The 12,385-nt window shown below is 48.7% G+C and overlaps 1 protein-coding gene across 1 annotated transcript in view; it reads right to left on the bottom strand.

Moving 5' to 3' along the window:
• ABCC12 (ATP binding cassette subfamily C member 12) overlaps positions 1-12,385 on the bottom strand; it is a 75,727-nt gene that overhangs the window by 21,358 nt on the left and 41,984 nt on the right. The window contains 7 exon segments of the mRNA XM_030297311.1: positions 1,212-1,315; positions 2,022-2,111; positions 4,915-4,989; positions 5,064-5,145; positions 5,254-5,388; positions 8,817-9,020; positions 10,734-10,806. Of these exon segments, the coding sequence (XP_030153171.1) occupies positions 1,212-1,315; positions 2,022-2,111; positions 4,915-4,989; positions 5,064-5,145; positions 5,254-5,388; positions 8,817-9,020; positions 10,734-10,806 (763 nt within the window).

Raw genomic sequence — 12,385 nt, 5'->3', positions numbered from 1 at the left:
GCCTTTGGGGAGCAAACAAGCATCTTTCTTCTAAATGCCATTTTGCTGATTACAGCAATAGCGGAAACGTAAACCAGAGGTGACAGCTGATGGATGAACACCCATAAAAGCAAAAGCATCCCTAGGGAGCTAGTTGATGAAAGGCCCAGCTTGAACTGAGGAGTCTTCACTATGCATCAGGTTGTGCCCACAGTGTCTGGGGGGGCAAGGCAAACACCTGGGTCTGCCATCACTGCTGCATGCTCAATTAGCCAATGGCACCGGCTCAGTGGGGAAGCACCACACCTAGGAGGAGGTTCCATCCAGACCAGAAACCTTGAGCTCTTCCTGAGCAAGTGAGTATCTGGGGGAATATTCCAGAGATGGCTCTCTTCCTGCACAGTGCAGGGCACCCACTGGCTTCTCCCCTTGGGAATGACCCCAGGAAGCTGTGCCAACCTCTGGGAGAGCTGTAGTGACTTCTCCCCTGCCTACGTCTCCCCAATGCCTTCTCACTTTGGTTGTCATAGCAACAGCACTATACCAAAATGTAAACTTGGAGGATGCACCCACAGCATTCCCAGGGGCTCCAGGAAAGCTTAGAAGCCATCGGCCAAAAGCTAGGAGAGTTTTTAGCAAGCTCCAGCAAGAGCAGACTTATCAGTCCTTCCCAGGTGGGGCTGTGGTCTAGAGAAGAGCCTTGGGTGGCAGATACCCAGTGTCTCAGAAAGATACACGGTGCTTCTGCAGCACAACCAGGGACTAAATCTGGTTTTTGCATATCCCGTTCCTGTAGAGGGACTTTGGAGAGCAGAAAGAGAAGGAACACTCAGACACCCCACAGTGTCAACAATAAGATGCCAGTATATGTTCAGAGGCAGGAAGGTTAAAGTCCATGTTAGGTTTCCCTGGGCCCCTCCAGGGCCTCCTGAGAGGTGCCTCACGGTGGAGGCTGCAAGACTGACTCTGTCCTACACAGGCATGACTCCACAGACATGCTGAGTTTGCCTGGCACAACCACAATCTTCTTAGCTAATCCTTTAAAATCTGAAGGTGGCACAGAGAAATCTAGATGCCCTGCTTGTCTTGAGAAATCAAAGGGGATTTCAGGACTTGAATTGTGTAGGCAGCTGATCTCAACTTCATGGAAAGGGGCAATGGCAGGCTCATTGTGTGTGTTCCTACTATCCATCAAATGACTCAACATTCTCCAAGGCCAAAGGGAAACTCACCTGTGAACCCTTGTCTAGCCAGAGACCCAGCCACCAATTGCTGAAGACAGAGCTACCGATCATCAGGAGGAAGAGGGACACCACAAAGAGAGAGAGAAGGTACCCTACAAGAGGAGGGGAGAGGTCCAGAGAGTTACAGAGGAGGAGTCTGCTGTAGGTCCAACCCTGATGGGAAATTCAAAGCCTGCAGGAACAGGGCCCCCGCCCCTGGCAACCACCTTCCAGGCTGCTACCACAAGTCTGGGTGTTGAGACCCTGAACCCCAATGGGGACATGTGTTCTCCCTGGTTGGAAAATGGGTCAAAATTGCAAATATATTGACAAAAACCACCAAATGCACCTTAATAGAAGCAACTTGGTATTCTTCAAACAAACAAACAATCAAACAAAAAAAACGTCTTGCTGGGGAGTGACAAGAAATAAAAGTTTAAGGTATTTGCACACTGAGATGGGAATCTTGCACCGAAGGCAGGCTATGAGCGGATGGCTGCTGTACTCAGTCATGAGGCAGCGAGGTGCAGAAGAACCATGGCTGGTTCATGCTTCTGCTCATTCAGTTTCAATAAATAGCATCTGGCAGCTTTAATGGAGATAAAGGGTGATTCCATTTAAAAGGCTGTATTATCAGACTTCAGATTTTTAGGCCCGGGGAGGAGGAGAGGGGGGGAAGTGGGGAATAAAAGCATTGACAAATGGGTCCAGCATAAAAGGAGTAATTGTCAAGGAAATTATAAAATGTGAACCCAACAGTTTGAGGACGGATTTTTTTAATGCAAATTAAATCAAGAAACCCGTTGTTTTATATCAAACCTCCAGAAGCCTTAATGTACGTGTGATACGTTTTCCAGGTCACGGTTCCTTCCTGAGGGGATTCAGTCTGGACGAGCTGGTGCAGAGGAACTACAGAGACAGACACAAGTCCTGTGTCACCTGCTGGTAGGGCAGGAGCCCAGAGGGGCAGGCACACCTCTCCTGCATACCCCACACCACCATCAGAAGAGGGGGCAGTTCCACCCCCTCCTTCCATTTATCCTATGCTTTGAAATTCCCAACACACTTTTTCTCATGTTATTTTCTCATCACAGCCCTGTAAGACAAGTGGCTTTCAATCTTTCAAGAAATCTTTATTAAGCACCTACTATGTGCTCAGCCTTGGGATATGGATTGCTGTGGTCTAGTTCTCCAGAAGCTGTTTCTAAGAAGAGGGTATGAGTGCATGCAGGAGCTTGAGGGAGCTTGAGGGAGTAGGAAAGGGAAGGAAAGGCAGCAACAAAAAGGCATCTCACCGAGGGATCACCAAGCCAGAGATCCCTGTGGACAACTGGAGCTTAATCTCATGTAGAGAAATGTCAGAGCCAGTGTGGAGCAGGCTTTTCACCTGACCAGAGGGATCTGGGATATTTCTACAACTCCCATTGGCCACTGGATGAGGGCTCCTCCCTGCAGGGGGGTTAATTTGCCAGCACTTCTAGCTTGACCTGAGGCTGGCAGTTTCCAGAGAGAGCCCCTGGGCAAAGGAATACAGCTGGGAGTCAGGCTACATGCGCTGAAGTGCTAAAGGCACCCACAGCAGTTACTGCAGGGTGACCAGGAAGCAGGTAACTCTTGTCTTCTCAAAGCTCATGCCTCAAAGAAGAAACCCAGGGCATCTCCTTGGTCAGCCACTGCATGGGCTCCTGATTCCATCCATGTGGCTTCCCCAAGTCCTCTCCACTTTCCAAAGGGAAAGGAAAATGACCATCAAATTCTCATGCAAACCACATCCAGAGGTATAGGGATGTTTGGCTAAACATCCAGCAGTCAGAGCCGAGTACTCATCCCATTCTTCTTCTTCATAGAGAAGCATGAAAATGCCAGCTCCAAAACAGAATCCTACACCATACGTAGCTTTTATAAACAGAGATAAATAGAGCTAGACCCGAGGCTGCCCCTGCACACAGACCCTCTGCATCTTGCTCTGAGAGGGATAGCTGTCACACCTCAAAGGTGCCTCCATGAATAAAGCTACTATTGTACCCTCTTCCTGGGAACCTTTGTGCTTCTTTGAAATGTTCAGCCTGACTTTCGTTGTGTTTCTCCCCGGGCCTGTAAAATGAGATGCCCAGGTGGGTTGGCAGAGCATAACGAACAGCATCCTGGAGCACAAAAGGAACTGGTCAAATCCCCTTGCAGCCTGCCAGCCCAGCCTGGAATGTTGCTGATTCTCTGTTCACCTTGCTGTGCTTTAAAAAATGCCCTGATGCCAGGCATGCTGGGCACTGCCACCTTTAACTGGCTCCCTTCCTATAACTTTCAGAGCATTTCACATGTTCGATTTCCCCTCCAGAGAAGGGGAATGAGAAAGAAAAGAGGGGCAGGATTTACTCTGTTCACAGGAGCTCACATCCTGGGCAGCCTGGAGCTTTCCTGAGAAGGCACGAAAGAGATGGCAAGTACCTCACTTCAGCCTTGGCAGCCTCCAGAGCGATAAAAATATGCTGTCTTTCCAAACATGCATGCATTTGTCACAAGCACCATTAATGGTGCCAAATTTCAATTCAAAGACTCACATTTTTTTTCACATTTTAACATCTCTGAAATCAGGATGTGCCTTCCATTCTGTAGTATGCCATATCGTCTAATTGGCAAAGATTTTTCTTTCTAAGTGGTACATAAAACGATGGTGATCTTAAAATGGATGGTATCTTAAACTTGATTAAATACACTGAGGGGTTTTTTTCCAGCTACACATTATTGAGGAACAGAGCTCTAACTTGGAAAGCCACCTCATTATGGGCACTTTGAGGAAAGTAGTGGTGGATCTAGACCCCTGTCTGCTTGGTGCCCAGCCCTGGGCAGTGCACCCGGTAGATGCTCAACAAGTGTTGAATGGATGCAGGGTGGGGATGAGAAGAGGCAGCCTGATGATACCCTCACCATGCTTATCTCCCACATCTCTCCTCTCTTCCTTCCCAGAATTCCATCCTGCCCTCAACTCCAAATCCCCCCAGCCCCCACCTTCTTACGACAGTGACCCCGGAAAACTCTGGGGACCAGTCCCAAGGTTTTCCCCTCTGTAAGGCCCTCCCTGTTATGTCCACCCCAAATCCCCATTACCCTGAGTCCAGTTCCCCTGATTATCCCCTGTCCTGTGACTCCCACCAGGCCATAAGGTCTTGAGACAAGGGGCATATTTTTGTCCACGCAGACTAACGTGGTGCCCAGCACAGAGAAGAATACTTAGTCCTAATCTTTTCATGGCTGCAAAATCCTTTCTCAACGCTTCCCATAGAGTGTGAAACAGCTCCTATGTGTGTTTTGCCTTTAATCAATCTATGTGCTGTGCTTTGACCTTTCTAACTAATAACAGTAATAACTACTCTTGAGGGTTACTGTATGTCAGGCACTGGGCTAATCATTTTATCTGCAGTTTCTCATGTAATCTTTGTAAGAACCAGGAGTTGGTAGTATTATTTTCCCATTCTATGGATTAAGAAACTAAGGTTCAGAGTGGCCAAGTGTCTTGCACAAACTCATAAAACTAGTAAGTGGTTGAGTCAGAGTTTGGACTCAGGCAGTTGAACCCCTAGGCTCACATGATGGTAAACTGTATAATCCTAGCTGCCCAAAAGGACATACACTGTGCCTACATTTCTCTATCAAGAATGGTGGATGCTCACCCAATATTTACGACTATGTAACTGAGGGAACGAATAGCAAATACCTTTTATGTCTACAAATTCTGAGTCCGTTTCAGGTTCTTTTTCTTCATCTTTCCCATCCCCTGGATCCAAAACTAGGGTGAGAAATAAAGAGAGATCTGTGTCTGCTCATGAGCCACGGGCAATAAGAGAAGAGCGTTTCGAACTCAGATTGTACCAGCATCTCCATCTCTCTCAGTGGGGTTCTCCTTAAGGGCTTCCACCATTGCTGTATTGTAAATGTGCTCAGGATCCTGGAGACAAAATGACATACCTTCTGAAAGCTAAATGACAGGACTTCTCCCAGGCTGGAGACTGCAAGGGAGGGACCCCATCTCTTGCACCTCAGTACAAAGAGTTACCTTGAATTGCAACCCTCGGAGGTTGTGAATCAGCTTTGCATAGCACCCTCTCTCCTCCATTAACTCCTTATGGGTTCCCTTTTCACAAATCTCTCCATCTTCTAACAAAATGACTTCATCACAAGACTCCAAGAACTGCAGAGATATTAAAGTGACCTATAGTGAACTTCTGCCTGGTAAGAGAAGAGTGTGGTGCCAAACTCCCATCCAGTGGTGTTCCAAGTTCCTCTAGTGCAGAGGTTATCAACCTTGGCACTATTGGCACTGAGGGCCAGATGATTCTTTGTTGTTGGGGCAGATCGGGGGGGCTGTCTTGTGCATAGTAAGATATTTAGCAGCCTTCCTGCTCTCTAACCCACTAGATGCCAATAGCACCCCCCATCCCAGTTGTGACAAGCAAAAATGTTTCCAGATATTGACAAATGCCCTCTAAATGGCAAAATGGCCCCAGTTGAGAAGCACTGATCTAGTGAACACTGGTGTCACGAGTACAAAGGGAGCCTCTGGTTGTCACTATGATGCACATTGACTCTTCCTTTCCTACTGTTCCCTAAATGAGCTGCCATGCTAAGAAATCAGATCGGGGAGCAGGGGAATTTGGAATATAAAATTGACAAGTTACTGCAAGACGAAGTTTGGTGGAAAGGGGAAATGTGACCCCAGCAACAGCCTTACTCTGCTGCTATAAAGTTACAAGCCTACCTCATCATCCTCATCTAGCCCACGAAAGCAGAACATGGAGCAGTTCCCAGCCACCAAGCCACACCCCCTGGCCTCAGGAATCTACACCAGATTTATCTGTACAATAAAAATATAACTACATTTAATATGGCATCCCACATTTTTTGCCCAAAGCACTTCTATTTTCCTGGTTTGAGTTCCCTTCATTTGCATATCACTCTTGAAATCAAAGAGTTCTGCTAAAAGGGGTTTCCTCGCATTTGGAGTGAGGGTCAGGTCAACCCATCTAAGATCAGAAAGTCCCTCATATAGGGGCAAGATGTTATGAGATTTAAGACAGTTTTGCCCAAATAAGCCTTTGCAATACAGGCCAGAAGTCTTTCCCTGTACCCAGGGTCTACCCATGGTCAAATCAGCTATTCATGTACTTGATTAGAAGCTTGAGAGAAGCGGCTACATTTGGTCATTGCTCTCCCCATTGGGTGTTGGGGAAATGGGGAAGGTGCCCAAAAGGCCAAATGACAGCCATTCTGACAGCTTGCACAGCTCCAGCCTTTCTGCCTCTCTTGGACTAATGACTCGGCTTCTTGTCCACTTTCCCAGACAGCCAAAGCAGGAAGAGACTGGCTTTTAATGTCCAGTTGAGACTCTCTCTGAGAGATTCTTTTTCCTGAAAATAACATCTAGCCTTTATACAGCATCTTCTTACCTTTCAAAGCCTGATCTTGTTTTGTCTTTTATCTCTCAATCTCCCACAAGCCAGTAAAGGAAGTGGCAGCTTTGTTACCAGTCCATTCTCCAGATATGGAAATTGAGACGTTGGTATGGGGCCTGAAACAGCCCCAAAGCCTTTTCTACCTGTGAGGGCCCACATTGCAGCCAAGGGAGCTCCTGGTGAAGGTCCTCTGGCTAGTGAGCACCCTCCCTCCCCAGTTCACACCAGTGAGATCCGGCATGATTTGAGCAGCTTTGTTCTGCAAACTCACAAAATCTGACCCTGGGTTAGATTTCAGTGGCAACCACATCTCTTATTTCATTTGTTTCCTCAAGTAGAAGAACAATTGTCCAGCCCAAGCCCTGGGAAGCGTCCGGATTGGCTATGGGCCCAAGAGTAAAAGCAGCAGAGAAATGTTCTAGAAAGCCCAGGGGCTCTGGTTCAGGGGCTCTGAGCCCCCTCTTCCCTAACAATGGACAGCTGGACTGAGACTCCAGTGCCATCTTGTGGATGCTTGCATTTTTCAACACTCAAAAAGTGAGGGACAATGACCTTGGAGAAAGGTAGACTCTTTGAGGAGACTTAGGCCTGGGGAAAAGATATTTCTTGCCTGGGGTCATGCTATTAGTCATCAAGGTTCAAAGACTCCAACAGTCTGATGTGATGACTCCCCAGTCAGAACTCCTACAAGGACAGCCATGGCCCACATTTGTCAGGGGCCACAAGTCCCCCTCCAGATACCCAGAACCCCTCAGGAAGACAGCCCTCCCCACTACAGGTGGTCTCCAAGAATTGGACCTTCACGGTGCAGAGCTGTGGTTACAACATTTAGCACCCTGGCTGGGCGAGACCCCATTTCCACTGGCCTCATGGGGGTCCAGAAGAAATCCAACCTTCTCCTCCACTCTGATGACTGGCCAGCTGAGGAACTTGTCTGTACCAGCTCCACTGGATGCTTCCCAGAGGTGATCGAGCACACTCAGAGGGAACCCAAAATTCAGATGCTTGGAGTTTATTCTGAGAACTCCAATCCTCAGCAAAGAGGCTGGAAGCAGAGCTACAGCAATGGGAAGAAACAGTTTTCCTAGGTCTTTAAAAAATTTCCCTCTTCTCAAGCTGGCCCTTCTAGACACTGATAGAAGATCTTAGAAAATTTGGCCAGAACATCCTGTAGCCATGGAAACCTCATTTGCCTCCCCCTTCCCTAGGTTGACTTACCCATGCAAAGGCCATGAGGTCTGCTTCTTACCCCCAGACCAGGCCCCTGTTGAACATTTTCCCCATAGGTGGTAGGAGAGGAAAGGGCAGGATTTCTGCTCCAACAGTCCTCTCAATGCAGGTCACTCCTGTGGGATCTCTCCTCCAGCAGGAGATGTACACATGTATATACATACAGATATACACGAACATACCACACACCTCTAGGGTCTCACTGTGGAGAGGAAGAGGCAGGGGGAAATCTGGTTTGTCTCAGAGTGGAGGGGAGTTTTGGATTCCTTTGATTCATCAAGGCATTCATAACCCTCGATGAGGTTGACATTGTGAGAACTTTCCCCAACCTGCCAAGCCATTCAAGGCAAGCTCAGTAACTCCTCAGCAAGATTCATGTTCCTAAGCCTGAGAGAGTGGCTCTGAGCAAGGAGAAGAGTCTTGCCTTAGCCCGAAAGTCCTGGTCTCCAGCCTTTCCCCCTGGTTAGTGATACCAGGGACATCTGGGCCCCCTATCCCACTCCCAGGACCTCCTGGCCTCCGGCCCACCCAGCCCTTGCTGGAGGAAGGATGAGTCTGAATTGTTTCCACCTGGCTTTCCATCTCCCTACCATCAGTAGTCCAGAGCTGGAAGAGGTGCCCTATGTCCACCCCATATATAGGGGTCCACTGCTCCTGGAGAATCTACCTTCTAGTAAAGAAAGGGCTCAGCCCCACTGAATCCAAAGTTAGGACCAATAGGAGCCATGCACAGAGAGGATCAGGCAGGGCTATATGAAAGATGGGATGGCTTGGGAGAATCATGAGTGTAACCTACACATCTTGCTCCCTCCCTGACCCTGTCCAGGTGAAGACAACCTCGGATGGGAGAGGCAGGTTTAGGCAGAAGAGAAGACTCTGTGAGCATTAGGTGCCACACCCATCCTATGGCCTCATGGATCCTGCCAGTCCCAGTCACCTGCAGCTGGTGGGTCACCAGAACGATGGTCTTCCCGCTGAGCGTCTTCTTGATGCACTCCTCAAAGACATACTTCCCCACGTGGGCATCCACTGCTGACAGGGGGTCATCCAGCAAGTAGATTTCGTGGTTCGAGTAGACAGCACGGGCCAGACTGATCCTCTGCCTCTGTCCCCCAGAGAGGTTGAGGCCCCGCTCCCCAATCTGTAGACAGGAGCAATACTACTGCCCATCTCTAGGCTCCAACCCCACCCTGCAGTCCTCAGGGAGCAAGAACTTCTTGAAGCTTCTCAAGACTCTTCTGATCATTACTATGTCCCAGCTCATCCACCCCTTATAAGGACCCTGGACTGCATCATATGCCTTGGGAAGTAGAAGATTTGCTTCTGCAGAAAGCCTGGTGGACAGTGGCAACTAGGGGAAAAACTCGTTCCAATGTTGAGTGGGGGGGACCTAGCTTACAACAGCCCCATTCCGGTGCATATACCATAGGGAGGGGCTATGTCTTGACCACTAACACCAAAGGGAACTGTTGAGCAGAAAGATCTGGGAGAGTGGACAGGTGAACAGGAGGGAGAAGAGGTTGGGAGCAGATGGAAAAGGGGGGTCTCTATTTGCTTGCTTGTGGATCAACTCCCAAACCCCACTAGGACTTCTAAGCTCTACAAAGACAGAAGGCATGTCTACCTTGTTCATCACTATATCTGTAAGGCCTGGCACCACACCTGACCCAGAGCAGGCACTCATTGAGTATTTGTAGAAGAGATGAAAAGGTAGATAGCCTACTATAGGTTATTCTGTCCAACTGACCCCAAAGTGAACCCCCATTATGTTCAGCCAGGCATTGGGTTGAGCACTGGGGAAAGACACATGAAGCTGGGCCAAAAAAGTCTCCCATCTACTGTGAGCTCACATATTAGCAGAAAGTGGAGGCCTGGTCAGTTACACACATAATAATGGTGCAAAGCAGGATTTAACAAATGTCAACTGAGAAGCATAAGCCAAGTATTCTGGGGCAAATTACATCAGTCCACAAGATTCAAGAAAGGGAAGTCTCCCCCTCCAGGGGGTGGATTTGGGGTTAGAACTCAAAGGGTGGTAACAATAGCAAAAACAGAGGTCTGGAAGCTGGAAGGCAAGTGCACACTTAGGTGGGCAGGTAGGGATGAGTAGAAGCAAACCCTGGGAAGGTGGGCCAGGACTGCAGCAAGAGAGGTCCTGAATGCCAGGCCAGGATGGCTGTGGTGACCATTTCCTTGACACAGGCACATTAAGGGCACCAGCAGAGAAAGGCAATGTGTTCCAAACTGGTCTTTCTTCAAGATGCTTTAGCTCTCTGGTATCCTTTAGGTGGTTGGCAAAGTGTGAAGAATAAGCAGAGGACACACTGGGATCGGGAGACAGGAAGATGGCACAGTGACTTCCCCCCGCCCAAGTCACCCGAGTTGGCAGACTCCACCGAGGACCCAGGCAGCTCTTAGGACAAGCAGCTGGGAGTAATGTTTGGAGGGCAGAGAAAATGAGGCAAGAAGGGGCCCTTGAGACTCCAGCCACAATGCAGCACCCCTGGACCTCTGTCTTTGGAGGACAGAGCCAGCCCATGAGATAAGGAAGCAGCTTCCAACAGAAACATTTTCTAAGATAATAGGCAGACTGGGAATGGCCCCAGGAGTGACAATGCTGAACCCAACACAGGTGGAGTTGGTACCACATCCATTGTAATAATCCCCTAAGAATAAAACAAGATGGAGAATTCAGGATGGTAGAACCTGGCTGGTCCCACATTTCTTGGGACCTTTCTGTCCTCCAGGGCATCTAAATGTGGATGGAACTGGGGCCTGTTAGCCTCCCCCTTTCGACCTGGGCAGCCATGCTGCCATGCCACTGCAGTGGAGCTGAGCTCCCAGCTCTGCTCACCTCAGTCAGGTCTCCATAAGGAAGGTTGCTCAGGTCCTTCTGGAGGGCACAGACACGAACTGTGTGCTGATACCTGTGTATAGAAATGTCAGTGTGATAACAAAAGACACAATTTCTTCCCTGGGTTGCCTGGAAAGGCATTGCTGGTGTCAATGGGGTAAGGCAGGGAGGTGGCCAGTTGCTTCATCTTTGATGTCCAAGGACAGTTTCCCCTTGACTCATAGGCATCCCCCACACTCCTTATGTGGAGTTGAGTCAGGGATGGCCCTCCCCTCACAGGCTTTCTGCCTTGAGGGGAAGATGACATCAATGCACATGGAACCTCTGAAAAAAAAAACTGGGGGCACCAACTGCTAGCACTGCTCTTGGGAGTCAGAGAAGAGAGTGACAAGTGTGGGCTACGGTCACTGTGGGAGGCTTCCCAAAGGATACAAGACCATGAATGGAAGAGATGTGTGTTGGTGGAGGGTATAATAGCAGGATGTTGGGGTGATTACTAATGATGACTCTGACATCTGCGCCAGGATGGTCCTCTATCCACCAGTAACTCCTACAAGGTTGGAGAAAGCAACCTTTCTCCACCTGAGACACTTTTGGACACTGGGCACAGAGAATGCTGCTTGAGGAGCAGAGAGGCCAAGCAGGAATAAGATCTCAGTTCCTTAGACCTCCCAGCCCTTTGGAATATCCTTCAGCATTGTGCACTTTCTAGCCCTGGGCCAGCCTGTAGGGACTCTAGTGGGCAAGACCCTAACCAACTCTCAGTAGCCACGATGCTCAGATCAGCCACTCATCCTGCAAAGGACAGGATCCCCCATCATGCTGGGGATCCCATGACTTACTGGGCATGACCCCAGTCCCTCTCCTTGGGGGACTGAGAGCAAGGGATCCAGGAAAGTCAATAAGTTAGTAGGCAGGAACTCAGAGATGTCCAGATCCCAAGCTATGAGAAAATTTCACGCCCTTCTCCCTGGGTTTTCTCTGTACCTCATTCCCACTCAGACTGCCCCCACTCTAGATAGAATCTCTCCCAGGGAACCAGAGTACACCACATAGCTTCTTCAGGAACTGGTTCCTGCTCTGAATTCCCTGGAGTTCAAGCTCATGCCCTATCCAAGGAGCAGCCAGTTCCAGCCACTGGACCCTAGGTTTCTGTACCACTTGAAAGGCCTGCTGCCTCCACAAAGGTTAATTAGTTGACTAATTGATTTAATGGTTAATTGATATCATTACCATCATCACCATCATTGGGATCCTCTTTCTCAATGCATGACAATGGGAAAGTCTTACAACTCAGACTTTGCAAGACACACCTTCCCAATAAAGGTTACCAGCAAGAGAGTGAGCAGGCAGATCATGAGTAGTTACCCTTCAGCTGGCACACTGGCCCCTGGCAGCACTCAATACCCTGGAGCAGAAGCTGGGCATAGCCCTGAGCATCATGCCTATGTGCCACCTTTAGGAGTGGTATACACGGTGGTTAAGATCTGGGGCTTTGGCAAGGTAACAATATTTACATTAGACAAAATAGACTTTAAAGCAAATACTGTAGTAAGAGACAAAGTATTACATAATGATAAATTATGTCAGTATTATAATGGCAAAGTATTACATAATGATAAAGGGATCAATCTAACTAGAGGATATAACAA

Source organism: Lynx canadensis, chromosome E2 (assembly GCF_007474595.2).
Source record: "Lynx canadensis isolate LIC74 chromosome E2, mLynCan4.pri.v2, whole genome shotgun sequence".
In the NCBI taxonomy this organism is placed as follows: domain Eukaryota; kingdom Metazoa; phylum Chordata; class Mammalia; order Carnivora; family Felidae; genus Lynx; species Lynx canadensis.
This window is presented reverse-complemented; position numbering and strand designations above follow the sequence as displayed.